The following is a 16,049-nucleotide window of genomic DNA, read 5'->3' as shown; positions in this document are numbered from 1 at the left end:
TAGGAATATTTCCTTCTCAGTGTGAGAAACTTGGGCTCTGCAGCAAAATCTGACCAATCAAGTGCCTCGACACCATTTTCTTTCCTCTGTTTTTCTCACTTTCAGCCATTTTCTGTTTCTGAACCTCAGAGGGTTAAAAGGAAGGGGGAAGGCATCGGGAGCAGGGCTTTGGGAATTAAGAAGCCTCTGCTGTGTTTTATTCATACCCCCAGATTTGTTCGTTGACATGCGACTTGTGTTTTTCCAAACAGAATTTTTTCTTCCTGTGGATTACTGCTGGAATTGCAGCAATGAGATGTAGTGAAAGCTAACTCATTTCATTTTCTGAGAGGGCAAGAGATATGTTTACCTGGACCTGCTTGCAGATGCTTATAAGGAAAAAAAAAATTAAATCAAGTAAAATAGCTTTTTCTAGCAGTTTATTTAGAAGATATTTGCTATCTTATGGAAGCCATTGGTGAGAGTAGTTACATTTCAGCAAAATGTAGCAGCAGAAATGATGGGGTTTTTGTTTTGTGTTTTTTTCTTTTTACTATGTTCAAGAAACAAATTATACTTGAGCAGTGAGATGGGGAAACAGGTTTTATTTGCCTTCATCTCTTCTCACTTTTCCTCTAGTCTTTTGAGGACCTCAAACTGTTTCACTAAATTAAGTATTATTTGGATTCATTCGGAGAGAGTTGCATGTTGGAATGGGGACAAGGCACTTAACACTTCATCAGCTGAGAAAGAAAGGTGTGCAGTGCTTATTGTTTTCACAGGGCTCATATAAACTCTAAATATTAATGCCTGAGCCTGAACTAGTTTTGGGGTGTAATGCACAGCAAATGGGTGGCACGAGGACACAGGTGATGTGGTGCAAGATTCCCTAAGTCCAAGTGAGAATAAAAGTGGGGGTTCCTCTGGTGCCAGCAAGGTTCAGCTACATTTCTTTGCTTTTTGCAGGGGAGCCTGAGATAAAAGAATGCTGCCAAGGCAAAGCTGGACGTGAGCAACACCTCTGTGCTGAGCAGCTGAGGACTGGCTTGAGAGCTGTTGTTGGTAAGGTGCTTTTGCAGGTGATTTTAGATGCTCAGCAAGATATTTGGCTAGGACTGTTCCTGGCCCTTTAGCCATACTCCATGCTTGGAAGAATGTTCTTATCAGTCCCAACAGGTAAAATAGGGCATCACTACTGACATTCTGCTGAAATACTTCATTTCATCCAAATACATGAAAGGTCTGATGACAGCATCTTTCTGAGACAAAAAATATTTTAATCAGTCCTACTTGACAGCTATAAGTTTCTGAAAAGATCTGAACAGATGCACATCCATATGAAAGCAAGGTTCTCATTTGAATTAACTATTGCAGTGTAAATATTTTGTAAAGCTGGTTTCCATGCAAGCCAGTATGCAAAGATAGGTCCTAAACATGTTTTAATCTGCAAGTCCCTCTTGTGGGCTTCTTCACCATCTGAATCACCTGCTGGTTCCACCAAAGTCAAGTTTGAACTTGGCCAGCCACAGCTCTACAGGCCAGCACTGCCCTGCTGCATCATTGCCTCCCTCTCCTCTCCCACTTTCAGGTCACATTCTGTCTTCAGCCTGGGCATCAGCACGTGTCAGACTGTAGATGTGCCAATAACATTGTCACAACTCTATGAACATTTATTGAGATTTTATATTAGAAAGTACTTCCATTATGGAATTACTTACACTGGCCACAATCACAGGGTCTGACCCTAGGATCCTGCTGATTAATGCACTCGTCCAAGTGAAGGTTTCCAATTTGTCTTTCATTAGTTCTCAGGTTACAGCTTGAGTTGGGTGGCTATGAAGAGTGACCACTTCACCAAAAATTAACCTTCAATCCCACACAGGCCACCCAGCACTCAATTCCCAAGCCCATCAGTTGTTTCTGGTCAGTTGTCTGTTTTGTTTGGGAGTTTGGGGTGTTGTTTTGTTTGGGGTTGGGGGTTTTTCGGTAGGTTTTTTTGGTTTGGTTTTTTTTTTTTTTTTTTTTTTTTTGTTGGATAGTTTTGGGTTTGTTGGGTTTTGGGGTTTTTTTTGGGTTTTTTGGGTTTTTTTTTTTCATTTGACATTACCTCAATTCTTGGAGTTGTCTCCTTGGTCCTTCCTTACATTTTTCATTCTGCTTTGGGTATTTCAGCAGCATTAGCTTTTAACAAAACCTTTTGTTTTGGTCAGCTCTTGTGGCCTAATGCTACAACCACTCCAGCCACTAATGCTAAACTACTTAATACATCATCAGAATATGCAGAATGCAGTTAATGAAAGTTTCCTGTAACAGGCTATGAAGTAGCACAGGATGGAAAGCCCTGTTCTCAGTGAGGCTGTTATGGCAGTACCAGGGTTTAGTAATAAAAAGACAACAAACTAAAGGAATGCTAATACATAAAACATAAGGAGCATTAATACATAAAACCAATGCACACTGAGTTTGAATTAAACCCATTTGTACATAAAGCAGGGTAAGCCCATCTGGCTGGGGGCCTCAGCCCCAGTCTGGGATGGCTGATAGGGAACAGAGAAACAAATCCAGCAGCTCCAGGGACACTGGGGTGGCAAAGGACATGCCCCAAACTTGCTCACCCATACTGTTGTCATCTCTGCCACCCATGGTGCCCTGCATCTCACTCTAAAGGTGCTTTTTGCTTTGGCTTCAGGTTCAAAGAGCCACAAAGTCTAGAGCTCCAGGGGCACTGGTGCTGCCCCAGCCATGCCAAGGTGAGCCTGGCACTGCCCCAGCCCCGCTTTCTCCACACCTTTCTCTTCCAGGCCATCCATGGTGCTGGGCACTTCAGCCTCAGCCCGAGCCTGCTCTTGGGGTAAGGTGTCAGAGTCACAGAACCCTCCCCTGCAGGGACACTGGGGTGGCAAAGGACGTGCCAAGGGCAGCGTGGCCCTGCCCCAATGCTGCTCCTCCCTCGCTGCTCTCATCTGGGTCACCTGTGGTGCTTTACCCAGTGCTTTCTATGGAATGCCAATGTCCAGGTCCATGTCTGGTTCCCCACCCTTCTTTTACCCTTAAGCACTGTGAGGTTTTAGTCCATTAACGTGAAGATGCTTTCTTAACGGGCTTGATCAGTTTGTCTTTACACATCAGCCAAGTCTGTGCCCTGCTGTGCTGTCATCTGCTCTAATGGGGGGATTAAATGTAGTTAAGATATTAAAAAGCCTGGTTATATATCCTCTGTGTCCTTATTGCTTCTCTCTCTACACTCTATTCTTGCTCATCACTCTCTATTTCTGAAGATCTAGTGCCATGAGTATTTGATGTATTTGTGAGTATTCCCTTTCTCTCTGCACATGGATTTTTATTTTTTATGCTATTCCAAGCACAGCACTGATCCATCAGGATGGGTCTGTAAAGCTATACAAAATTTTGGCTTGTAAGAACTTCAACTTGTGATGCCATCAATAGGAAAGTAATTGATCCAGAGGGCACATCACATGCTTTTCTGTAAGTGTTCCATGTGGTCCCAGGGATTTTAGGACAGTGTGCCAATGCTGTAATGAACATAAGGATCTAGAGCTGAAGGCATGATGTGAGAGGCATGACCAAAACAAGCACACACAAAAAACCAAAACCACATAAACAAAACAAAGCAGTGTTTCTGAGACACAGCTTTTCAAGAACAACCAAAAGTCAAATGTAAATCTTTGTGTGTTTTAGATGCCAATTCAGTGTGCTGAGGCCTGAACATTTCCTGAATTAACTCTGACTACTGCTAATATATGGAAAACAGGTAAGATCTCCACTGCACCAATGCAATGATAAAGAGCACTTGAGAATTTTTGAATGCTCTGCTGCAGTCAACTAGCTCTGTCAAAATCCTTGTCACGCTGAAACTGAAATACTTCTAAGCAACAAACAGGCCCAGCTGCAATTCAAGTTAGTTGTGTTGTGAAACAGAACATTAAGGATGGTTATCTTCCCCTCCTTTTTCCTAAATGAATTACTCTGTTGGTTGCTGAAATTGAATGTTATTTTTCCTTATATGGGCCAGTTTTGAACCTCCCATCAGTTCTCCCAGGCAGACTCATCTGACAGGTTGTTGTTTTGTTTTTAGGGAAAAGGAACATGTTTGGAAAAGGTTAAGATCACTACATGGATGTGGACTAGTTCACTTCCAGGAGGGATGCATTCAAGAGTCTGAAGAGTGGTAAATATGCAGACACCAAAGGAAAATGGAGTGGTTGTCAACATTTGCACTCTCAGGCTCCTTTGGTATTCTCAGTGTAGGCCAACATAACACAGAAATATTTCCAGAACAAAAGTGTCACCTCACCTCTTCATCCAGTGCTTGAAAACTGTAACAGAGTCTGCAGCATTTGCAGGCCAGTCCTTCCTGGTTTTTGTGGTTGCTTAGGCAGGTGCATGCAGAGTTCGAGTTCACCTCACAGCAGCAGCAGCAGCAGCACGAGTGCAGCCTACACAGAAATAGAATGAAAAGTGAGTTTAATATTGATTATACGATGTGAGGACTGAATTACAATTGTTATGCATGTGTACATGCAGTCATTACATGTTTTCAAAGATCTGTAACTGGGATCTCTAAATGGGAAGAATAGGAATTTCTTACCATCCTTATAAAATTCCTCTACTTTAAAGGCCCTGAGATGCCTGGCTGCAAGACTACATTATAGAGGTATTTCATAATACACAGTGTTTTGCAAGCAGCTGCATATGTTGTATTTTAAGAGCACTTTCAAGTAATAAAACTTTTTATCCTCAAGAGTTTAAAGGGTGAGGTTTGTTGTTTGTTGTTTTGTTGTTGTTGTTGTTTTTAATGGGGTTTGTTGTTGTTTTGATTTGGTTTTTTTTGTTTTTTGGTTGTTGTTTGTCTGGTTGGGTTTATTTAACACATTATTTATAGTGTTTAAGAGTTACTTTTTATCCTCAATTTAATTAAAAGTACAGCATGGAGTTTGCAAAAATTCATCCAGCCTCACCCTGGCCTCAGAAATGTACAGCAGAGCTCCCAGAGCCTCCCTGAGACCCTGCATGAGCCTCCAGCACTGCAGAAGGGATGGTACCCTGCTCCCCCTCCCCTTGGATATCTTTCCACCACTGTTTCATTTCTCCATCAGCGCTGATGATGTCTTTAGTTAACGTGCTGCCTTTGGGGTTGGAGCTGCTAATTGCTAATTTTGCTTTTTAAGCGTAGCAGGCTGATCCAGTGTGCAAGTGGAGGATGTCACACGTGCTAATGGATGGGTCACTTTGCTGTGGAGGACTCCAGCTGAAATGTAGGAATCAAATAGAAACTTGCCTGGTGGTGCTTATCAGAAGGTGACCAAGCAGGGAAGCCAAGAGGGCCTCATGTTAGGGAAGAATAAAAATCGAATGCGCTGTGATACATCCCTGAATGCTGGAGTCACAATTCCAGACCAGGCAGTTGCCTGAGTTATAAAATAGACTCTATCTGTAAGTTTATGTTTTTGTAAAAGAACGATGAAGAGTTTTGAACAAAGTTGTCTGCTGCAGAGGGAAATGGAAAAAGAGCTAGAAGATAACCACAGATATTAAAACAAGCAAACAAACGAACAAACCCCAGCAAAACCAACCAAACCCAGAATTGTTTCATTATGTTCCTGTGTGTGGAAAAAGTAGTTTAGATAAATCTTACAAAAAGACAGGAAATTCCTTTTTGAACATGTGTCTACTACACTTTTGAGGGGATAAGTGAGAGGAGATAAAGAAAGAAATTTTTTACCCTAAAATGTGTGAGTCATTAATAAGAAAGAAGGATGCTAGGGCATGAGGATATTGTTACAGCAGCACTTTTTTTTCTTCTCTGTTTCAAAGCAGTTACACAAAATTGGGCCAGTGAAAATGCTTTATAATGCTAAGAGTTTTCAGAATATGAAGACTAAATGCAAATTAAAACAGAGATCATACCAGAACAAAATCCCGAAAAGGTTCTTTGGGAAATTCTTATTTTCACACTTCTTGAAGACTTATTTATTTATATGTCAATATTCCTCTATCAACTGTAAATTTTTTTTTATTACCCAAAATCAATAGATATTTCTGAAAAATTTTGCTGTTAAACTTAGAAAAGGAAAATGCCAAGTGGCCCCAAATGCTTTTTAATTGTGAAAATGAGTTTAATCTCAATAGAAATTAGTTTAATAGTATCTACATCACGAAGGAAAATTTTATTAGTTCATGCAATCCTGCCTTAATCCAGGAAACTTAGTAGTACTAGAACATTCATCTAAATTTTAGTGTTGACTGTAAAGATATGACTGTAGCATTCCTATTTTAAACAGCACGTTTAGCAAGGGGATAACCCAAACATTAGGGTGATAAACTTGAAATTGTCTTTTATTTCCATTACAGTGCAGAAGAAGAATGGCTGTCCTAGTTTCCAAGTAGGAAGCATTCCCAGAAAGTGTTGTTGCAAGCAGTGGCATCTTCCTTATGGTCTCTTATTTTAGATTTCTCTATGCTCTCAGCTTTCCTAGAAATGGTCAAAAATATGCTGGATAGGTAAAGATATGACAGACAAGATGTACGTGTTAGCACATGTGCGTGCTTGTGTTTCCAGGGAAACAAACAAACAAAGCCCAGTGAAACAAACACAGGCCAGGGAACCCTTCACGCTTTAATCCCCACTAAGAAAATTCGACATTACATTAAAAAAAAAAAGAAAAAAAAAAGTCAAAATCCTCTAGCCATTACACAACTTGAGTGTTTTCTTCTGCTGTTTTAAACAAAATGAACGTAGAAAGAAGCTGTAGGTCGTAGATGGCAGAGATTATATAAATTCTCCTAAGGAAGGTGTCTATGCAGGCAAATGCTAATGACCAAAAAATTAAAAGGAACACTTGAAGCAGAAGCCCAAGCAGAAGCCGGGATAAGAGGGCAGAGAGCAGCGGAGAGGCGGGGCGGGAGCGCAGGGCGAGGGCCCGCATTGGTAGGATTTTGCCGCAGACCCGCGGGCAGCGGGAGGCGAACGGGGCGCCGGAAGAGGGTGCGGCAGTTCCCGCTCCTGCTACGGGCGGAGGCTCAGAGCTCCCGGGGAACCGTGACCGCGCAGCGGGGCACGGCCGGGGCGGGGCGGGAGGGAGGCGAAGGGAGGCGAGCGCCGAGAGCGGGGGCGGGCGCGGGAAAGCGCCGCGCGGGGGGAGGCGGAGCCGGGGAAGGAGACCCCGCCTCCCTTTGCAGTCCTCAACCAGGTCGGACCGCGGGTAATAAAAGGCCGCTGAGGGCTGGATGGCGCCATTCGGGGAGCTGCTGCAAGCGCTAGTATTATGTCTGGTCGGGGTAAGGGCGGCAAGGGGCTCGGCAAGGGCGGCGCCAAGCGCCACCGCAAGGTGCTGCGCGACAACATCCAGGGCATCACCAAGCCGGCTATCCGCCGCCTGGCTCGGCGCGGCGGCGTCAAGCGCATCTCGGGGCTCATCTACGAGGAGACGCGCGGCGTCCTCAAGGTTTTCCTGGAGAACGTGATCCGCGACGCCGTCACCTACACGGAGCACGCCAAGAGGAAGACGGTCACGGCCATGGACGTGGTCTACGCCCTTAAACGCCAGGGTCGCACCCTCTACGGCTTCGGCGGTTAAACTTAACGTAGTTTTAACTCATACTGTTTTAAACACCAAGGCTCTTTTCAGAGCCACACACAGATTTCACAAACAGAGCTTGTAATTACTGAAGTTCTTCCTGCAGAGGAAAGGAACCCTGAAAAATTGTGTAATAATATTTTGTACCTATATTGTTCTTGGATTCGTACTACACAATAATTCACACTAAAAAAATTCGTATTTGCAATCACAGCTCTTATTAGGAACGTGTGGTGGCTCTTAAAAGAGCCGTTTGGTTTATAATTTGCTATCCTTTTACTTGGAGCTGGTGTACTTGGTGACAGCCTTGGTGCCCTCGGACACGGCGTGTTTGGCCAGCTCGCCGGGCAGCAGCAGGCGCACGGCCGTCTGGATCTCCCGCGACGTGATGGTGGAGCGCTTGTTGTAGTGCGCCAGGCGCGACGCCTCGCCCGCGATGCGCTCGAAGATGTCGTTGACGAAAGAATTCATGATACTCATGGCCTTGGACGAGATGCCCGTGTCGGGGTGCACCTGCTTCAGCACCTTGTACACGTAGATGGAGTAGCTTTCTTTCCTTGCCCTCTTGCGCTTCTTGTCGCCCTTCTTCTGCGTCTTAGTGACAGCTTTCTTAGAGCCCTTCTTCGGTGCCGGAGCAGATTTCGCCGGCTCAGGCATCCTTAACGTTTTTTTTCAGGATCTTCACTGTAGCACAACAACATCGAAAATGGCGCCTGCCCCCCCTATTTATAACGGCGTTATGCAAATCAGAGGATTGTAATTGTTCCATTCCTATTGGAGTAGAAAGTACTAACGTAATTTCAGGCACTTCCGTCCCGTGACAGCCACAGCTCCGGCGCTGCATTTACACAATCCTGGCTGCAGTTAGGGTTCTGGATTTAGAACCAAAAAATGCAGTGCGTGATACTAACTACGCTGGGCATTCACTTGTGCGTTCACCGTCAATGATCTTAGCCCTATAAGAATGTCATAACACGTTCTAACCCTGATTAGTTTATTTACATCTTCTAATAATCTCAGAAATACGGATATAATATTAGCAATAAACAGCTCTTATAGTGAGATTTGTAGGTGGCTCTGAAAAGAGCCTTGGTGTTTAAAACAGTATGAGTTAAAACTACGTTAAGTTTAACCGCCGAAGCCGTAGAGAGTGCGACCCTGACGCTTAAGGGCGTAGACCACGTCCATGGCCGTGACAGTCTTCCTCTTGGCGTGCTCCGTGTAGGTGACGGCGTCGCGAATCACGTTCTCCAGGAAAACCTTAAGAACGCCGCGCGTCTCCTCGTAGATGAGCCCCGAGATGCGCTTGACGCCGCCGCGCCGAGCCAGGCGGCGGATAGCCGGCTTGGTGATGCCCTGGATGTTGTCGCGCAGCACCTTGCGGTGGCGCTTAGCGCCGCCCTTGCCGAGCCCCTTGCCGCCCTTACCCCGACCAGACATACCGCCGCACTCACTGCTCTCAGCTCAATAACCCGGGCCTCGCCCCGCGCGTCTGTATAAGGGCGGCGGTCCGACCTGGTTGAGAACTGCGCCGGGGCCGGGCCGGGGCGGGCTCTGTGCGCGCCCTTCCCCCCGCGGGCCGGGCCTTTGCCGCCATCGCTCCCGGCTCGGGCCCGGCCCCGCCCCCCGGAGCCCGAACCCGGCGGGGCCCGGAGCGGATCCCGGCCGGGGCCCCCCGTGCCCGCCGCGCTCGGCCCGGCTGCCCGGCCCCGCCGGCGGGCGCTCGGTGCCGCTACGGAGCGGGGCTCCGCCGCCGCGGGGCTGCACCAAAACCCGGCCAATAGGGGCGGCGGCGGGGCCCGCAGAGCCGCGTCCCGCCCGGCTCCGCCGCCAGCGAGCTGCGCCCCGACAAAGGGCCCGGCCGGGCAGGGGACCGAGAGTGGGCGCCGTGGTCCCGCTTTTACGGTAAATGAACACTTTTCTGCCGAAGGCTGAAAAAAGCGTGTAATGTGCTGCGATTTTGTTTGTTTTATTCCCTGTGAGGGCAACACTTTAAATTTTCACCGGGGGGGAATTCTTTTGTGTGTCCCATGTCCTTGACTTAATGATCACAGGGCTTTGTTTTGTTTATGGGCCTGATGTGTTGATGCAGGAGCTGATTTATGTCTCTTGCTGCTACACCTAGGACAAAAACCTCTACCACTTCGTGTGCTTTTAAAAAGTTGCATATGCCGGTTATTTTCATGATCTCACTCTTTACTGGTAGCTTTTAAACTATTCCTTTCACTGCTTTTTATTTTCTTCATTTAATATTACTTTTTGAACACAAGCCACTATTTTTTCCTTAGTGCTGTCCTACAGCTGCTTTCATTTTAATGAGTTCCATCGTCTTAGTTACCTTTAGTAGTTTTAAGTGTTTATAAGTTTGGGTGTTTGTTTGGGGTTTTTTTGAAAATGCATGGTTTGCTTCCTTCCCCTCTTTATTCTTTTTTTTCACCTTGGTCTTTTTCAGTACACTTATTTTTTGCTGTTGAAATGAGACACGTATATTTAATGTTTCTCTAGGGAGTTATAGTGTCTTTAGATGATAACAACACTCAACAATTCACAAAACGAGAATAGAAAACTTGCAGCTACAGGGGACAAAGTATGGAGCAAATAATACAAAAATGCCTAAAACTTCAGTCTCAACAACTAAAAGATCCACAATAGCTACCCACAGCCTTCCAACCCAGCTTCTCAAGTGTGATTTTAAGGTTCCTCATGCACTTTAAACATTTTCCCAAATAATCCCAACCACAAGACAGATGTGTCTCATCATTGGTAAATCTGTAGTTTTCCCCATTGTTATGTGCTGTCTTCTCCTGATGGCCAAGTGTTTCTTTACCTTTTCCTGGGACCTCTTGGTTCTTTTTTTTTTGTGCTCCCCATATAAAATTACACCACACCAAAATGAAGTTATGTTCAGAAATTAATCTATATATCCAACAAATATCCCTGTTCTGGATGAGAGGCAGCAGGGCAGGAGAGCGGGCAGGTATTAAAACAGAGCAGTAGGATAACCAAGGTAGCATTAAGCTGCTCTTTTCAACACGGCTTTGCTTCCACAGTGTAGGAGAAATGTACAGCAGAACCACTTCCAAGCAAGTCTTTTTCACTGGGAAGGAAAAGTATCTGAAATATTTCTTTGTCAGCTTCCCTTCAGACACCACTACTTTGCATACAGACTGGGGATCTTTGTGGATCTGTGCTTCTGCTCAGCATGCTAAAAAGGAAAAAAGAGCAGAAGCAAGACCAGCTTGCTAAGATCCCTTTTTATAGCTTGTTCCAGGTAGGTTTCTTGTATAGGCCCATGCCACCTTTCTCCTCTGATACCAGGTAAGTCCAGTCTTTGAATGGTCCTTAAAGTTTCCAAAGGAAACTTTCATGTTTTCCTCTTGCACAAAGGAATCATATTAACAAATAAACTGCTTGATTTTCTGTTTCATGATATTTTCAAACTGCAGAATACAATCCACATCTAATTTTTAGGGTTATCATGGTTTTGACTCAAACATATACTTCCAATATTTATTCCATCTGAGAAGAAATCCATTCATTTAATGTTACAAATTAAATCACAGCTTCCATCTTATTTAAATTGATGAAAAATAAACCATGCTCTGTGGGCCAAAAGGATTACTTCTAAACAAGATTAACAGTGTTTGTGTTCCAGACTCTATATCTTTCCTGGTTGCATCTTTTTCCCTTTTACATTTATCTTGCAGCTGTTACAAACGCAGACTATTCTATGAAGGTATGTTCCTTCTTGTAGAAAAAAAAGAAACAGAAAAAAAAAAGGGGGGGGAAAGAGTAGCAGAACCTCTCACAAGTTGTTTGTTTCTGGTTTTGCTTTTGTTTTTTCCTCAGAAATGCCCTTAAGTAGGTTTTGCTGCTCCGAACACGCCGGCTGCTGCAGGGGGACCCCGGGCTGGGGAGAGGCCGCGCCGCAGCGGAGCTTCACCACCACGGCTGGGATTGAGAGAGCTCGTTCTGATTGGCTAACAGCATTCGAACCATTGACCAATCCTAGCGTGGTGTTTAAAAAGGACCAATAGCAGAGCACTTCGTTCTGCCGATTACGTCACTACGCCTTTCGCCCAATGGAAACGCTGCTTTTTGATACCAGCGATTTGCATAAGGGCCCTATAAATACGGCAGTAATCGCGTTATCCGGCACTCCGCGGTGACCGAGCAGCCAGGGAGTGCAGCCATGCCCGAGCCTGCCAAGTCCGCCCCCGCGCCCAAGAAGGGCTCTAAGAAGGCGGTGACCAAGACGCAGAAGAAGGGCGACAAGAAGCGCAAGAAGAGCCGCAAGGAGAGCTACTCCATCTACGTGTACAAGGTGCTGAAGCAGGTGCACCCCGACACGGGCATCTCGTCCAAGGCCATGGGCATCATGAACTCCTTCGTCAACGACATCTTCGAGCGCATCGCGGGCGAGGCGTCGCGCCTGGCGCACTACAACAAGCGCTCCACCATCACGTCGCGGGAGATCCAGACGGCCGTGCGCCTGCTGCTGCCTGGCGAGCTGGCCAAGCACGCCGTGTCCGAGGGCACCAAGGCTGTCACCAAGTACACCAGCTCCAAGTAGGGCGCCTCGGACCGTCGCTTTTAACCCAAAGGCTCTTTTAAGAGCCACCAAACTTTTCAATAAAAGAGCTGAATCAGTGCTTTTACTGGGGAGGTACGTAAATAGCTTAACATTTGCACTGTAATTAGTGGGTCAAGTGGTGCTCCCTAGCAAGTTGAAATGTGCCTGCTAAATTATTTAGAGGTTTACCTCGTCTATGCACGGTATATAAACTCGCTTGTTCAAGACCTCCAATCTGGTTCCCTCTCAAAAGGGACTTTAAAGCAGCAGCAACTTGTCCAATTCCAAGTCCCGTTGGGGATGGTGAAATTGGTTAAATATTCTAAGGGTTAAATGCCTTTCACTCCAAACATATAGCATTTACTTTAGTGCACTATCGCGGTACAATAAAAGTTTTTTCTGTCTCGGCGGCTTAATCTTGAGACGGGTTTGTATAGGCAGTAGGGTAAGATTTTTTTCAACGATGGGGTATCGGGCTTAAAATACCAATGTCCCGGAGTCATGCGGGATATAACTGCCGAAGGAAGGGGCCGATCAATGATGTACTGCAAAGGTTTACTCTGAGCCGGGGAGAATCGGATCGCGGGGCGCAGCCCTTCTTGCCCCGCCGCGCCGCTGCGGCACCGGAGCTCCGCTGCAGCTGCCGCCGGGCAGGGCCGTGGCACGGCCCGCACGTTTCCCGTCCCTGCTGCGTTCCCCTGCCCGCCTTCCCCAGCCCCCCCAGCTCGAAGGGAGGGAAGGAGGGCGGGCCGATGCGCTGCGCCGCGCGTCACCGGCCGGCCGGGCTGGGCACGGCCGCGGGGCTGCGGGGGGGTCACGGCCCCGGAGGGCGGAGCGGCGGGAAGGCGGCGCGGGCCCAATCGCGGCCCGGCGCGGCACTTTTAAACCGCCCCGGGCACCGGAGCAAAGGGCGCTCGCCGCTCCGCCGACACCGTCTCTTTTCGCTCCGGGCCGCGCCGGTCAATGAGCTGGGGCGGGGCGGGCACAGCTGTTATCGCAGGGCTCCCAAACTGCACGTAGGGACACACTGCCTTTTAAAGGGAGCCCCTATCTCCCACGCAGGCGCTACCGAGCGCACTCAAAATCTGAACTTTATTAACGCCCTTCAAACTACCACCTAAATCAGTAAGTGATTTGGGGTTGCTGGTATACGACCGTAGTGTTTCAGCTCTTTTTGAGAGTAAGTGGGTGGCTCTTAAAAGAGCCTTTGGGTTTATTTAGATGAGTAGACAATTCCTCTCAGGCACCTTACTTCTTTTTGGGCGCCGCCTTCTTCGCCTTGGCCGCTTTGGGTTTGGCTGCCTTGGGCTTGGCCGCTTTGGGCTTCACGGCCTTTGCCTTAGCCGGGCTCTTGGCCGCCTTCTTGGGGCGCCCTGCCTTGGCGGCTTTCTTGGGGCTCTTGGCCGCCTTCTTGGCCGCTGCAGCCGCCGGCTTCTTCGCCTTCTTGGGGCTCTTCTTCACCGCCGCCGCTTTCTTGGGCTTCTTGGCAGCGCTGGCGGGCTTCTTCGCCGCCGGCTTCTTGGGCTTGGCAGCCGGCTTCTTCTTAGTAGCCTTTTCTTTTGTCTCCCCCGGCTTCTTGTTCAGCTTGAAGGAGCCGGAGGCGCCGGTGCCCTTGGTCTGCACCAGGGTGCCCTTGCTGACGAGGCTCTTGAGCCCCAGCTTGATGCGGCTGTTGTTCTTCTCCACATCGTAGCCGCCGGCGGCCAGCGCCTTCTTGAGCGCGGCGAGCGAGAGCCCCTTGCGCTCCTTGGAGGCGGACACGGCCTTGGTGATCAGCTCGGTGACGCTGGGCCCCGCGGGCTTGCGGGCTTTGGAGCCGCTCGCCGCCTTCTTCGGCTTCTTGGCGGCAGCTTTGGCGCCGGGAGCAGAGACGGCGGGAGCGGCGACGGGCGCGGTCTCCGACATGGTGCCGGCTGGTCCGGGGCCGGGCAGAGCACTGGGCCTGCAGCGAGTCGGCGGCCTGGCTTTTATAGAGCGGGGCCGCGCGCTGATTGGTGCGCTGCAGGGCCCGCCCCGCCGCACGGCTGGAAGGGCCCTTCGCCCCGCTCCGATTGTGTTTCTTAGGAGCCGAAAACGGCTGTTTTTATCAGAATTTCCGCCACCGACCCCCCCCCAGTTGGCAGCGCCGTGGAGAAGAAAGACTCTTGTTCCCCTCGGCCGAGCTTCCTTTCGAAGAAGCAACGGGTGAGCTAAAAAAGAGGCGATAAACACTGAGTCCTGGACCTGAACAGACCTCGGGAGACAGAAACTTTTGTTTTTCCTTCTAAATAAAATCAGCGATGTGGGGAACTAGATTTCCAAAGCAATTAATTAATATTCTTTAAAGGGTCTTCTCTTAATCTGACCTGAAAATGGGGGATTTAGATCGGTATTTTAGTCGCAATTTGATTTCAAAGAGGAGTAAGTAACACAGGCTCATCCCGAGCCCTGAATATGGATTAGAAATTAGCTCCTTTGTCCAAAATCATTTACCTCTTTCAAAATAATTAAGAGAAATTAAATTAGTGCGTTATGCAGCAAGGCAAGGAGCAGGTTGAAGTCCCGTGAGGGGTTTTTGTCCCACCAAAGGAGGTGACTTTTGACAGCACAGCAGTTTGTGCTGTGTTGCTCAGTGTACACAATGCAGACATGGTTCCCTCGTCCCCTGCTTCAGAAATACTCACTTTCTTAATGAATTCGGTGACACAAAAACTTCTCATGGCCAATTTTTGTTAATAATGTTAACCAGTGCCTTATCATTTCATAACAGGTCAGTGTTTTTATTTTGATACAGCTGGATTGGCAAAAATCTGAGTCATCATTGTTTAAGGAGACACTGCTGCAGCTGATTTTCCCACTACATGAACAAATTAAAACTTGCTCAAGTGATCAGTTAGGATTCCTCTTTCACAGCAATTTCCTAAATATTCTTACTGTCCAATGACTGCTCCCCACGTTGGAATCAATACTAAAAATGGCATGTCCTGATGTATCTGCTGTACTGGAACAGCTGGCTGCTAAGCAAGAGGGGGCACAGTCTTCAGAAGCACTTTTCCAAGACCAAGCTTCAATTAAAAATAAATGCACATTGTTTTTCAGAGTACAAAGCATTAAAAGAAGCATTCTCTGATATGTTTATTAACTCCTACAAGCCATTGTTTTGACAAAGGCCTGTAAACACCTTTTTACCTCTTGATATTGTAACTGTTGGTGATACTAAAATTCTGGACCATGTAATGATTCCAGTAATTTATGTTTTCAAATGGATAATCATTAAAATATGTTTTTTGACCAATAATAGCAGATTTTCTATTTCAATATATTTATGGTTTATGTTTAGCACTATGTATTAGATAGATAGGATCAAAACTGGCAACAGTCCCTTTCACTTGATTGCCTGTGCGTTGTGATGAACAATTATTCTCAAACTCCTTCAGATTTGAGGCAGAAAATGGGCTCAGCAGCTCAAAGATTTTTAATGAGAAGTAACTCAGAATGCCTTTTAATACAAAACAACAAAACCAAACCAACAGAAAACAACCCCAAACAAAACCAAAAAACTTCCAACCATATCTGTAGGTGTAAAAGTTGTTCAGAGGGGACAGGGCTGTTTTTATAGATATCAGTGAATTACCTGAACTTCACATAGGGCCGAGCTGAAAAAAGAGACACGATGGGGCTGGGGGTTCTTTCCTACAGTCTGGCTTTCTAACCCCCACCAGCAAAGTAATTTATTTTACTACATAGTAGATTTTTCATAGTTCTGATCTTAATTTAAGTGCTAAGATACAAAAGTATTTGGGGGGGGATTGGTTTTGGAACCAGCTAGGAGCAAAAGTATTTGGGGTGTTGGGGGGGGGGGGGGGGGGTTGTTCATTTTAGTTACATTTCAGGTTTCTTGAGGAGACAGAGGTGGGGGG

General features: G+C 46.9%; 5 protein-coding genes across 5 annotated transcripts; 2 read left to right on the top strand and 3 right to left on the bottom strand.

The window, feature by feature from the left end:
• Positions 1-7,265: 7,265 nt before the first annotated feature.
• LOC311153827 (histone H4) lies at positions 7,266-7,577 on the top strand (the record flags this gene model as incomplete). The annotated part of the gene is made up of 1 exon (XM_084205884.1): positions 7,266-7,577. The coding sequence occupies one exon, from the start codon at positions 7,266-7,268 to the stop codon at positions 7,575-7,577; it is 312 nt and encodes a 103-aa protein (XP_084062010.1).
• Positions 7,578-7,853: 276 nt separating this feature from the next.
• On the bottom strand, positions 7,854-8,257 carry LOC311154286 (histone H2B 7; the record flags this gene model as incomplete). The annotated part of the gene is made up of 1 exon (XM_084206638.1): positions 7,854-8,257. Exon 1 carries the CDS (start codon positions 8,232-8,234, stop codon positions 7,854-7,856), a length of 381 nt encoding a protein of 126 aa, XP_084062764.1. The 5' UTR covers positions 8,235-8,257.
• Positions 8,258-8,607: 350 nt separating this feature from the next.
• On the bottom strand, positions 8,608-9,024 carry LOC311154042 (histone H4). Its single transcript, XM_084206208.1, has one exon. The coding sequence runs from the start codon at positions 9,015-9,017 to the stop codon at positions 8,706-8,708; it is 312 nt and encodes a 103-aa protein (XP_084062334.1). The 5' UTR covers positions 9,018-9,024; the 3' UTR covers positions 8,608-8,705.
• Positions 9,025-11,750: 2,726 nt separating this feature from the next.
• LOC311154285 (histone H2B 1/2/3/4/6) lies at positions 11,751-12,225 on the top strand. The gene has a single exon (XM_084206637.1). The coding sequence runs from the start codon at positions 11,770-11,772 to the stop codon at positions 12,148-12,150; it is 381 nt and encodes a 126-aa protein (XP_084062763.1). The 5' UTR covers positions 11,751-11,769; the 3' UTR covers positions 12,151-12,225.
• Positions 12,226-13,367: 1,142 nt separating this feature from the next.
• LOC311153943 (histone H1) lies at positions 13,368-14,059 on the bottom strand. The gene has a single exon (XM_084206069.1). The coding sequence runs from the start codon at positions 14,053-14,055 to the stop codon at positions 13,399-13,401; it is 657 nt and encodes a 218-aa protein (XP_084062195.1). The 5' UTR covers positions 14,056-14,059; the 3' UTR covers positions 13,368-13,398.
• Between the last annotated feature and the right edge of the window lie 1,990 nt (positions 14,060-16,049).

Source organism: Fringilla coelebs (assembly GCF_963513975.1).
Source record: "Fringilla coelebs genome assembly, chromosome: 5".
NCBI lineage: Eukaryota > Metazoa > Chordata > Aves > Passeriformes > Fringillidae > Fringilla > Fringilla coelebs.
This window is presented reverse-complemented; position numbering and strand designations above follow the sequence as displayed.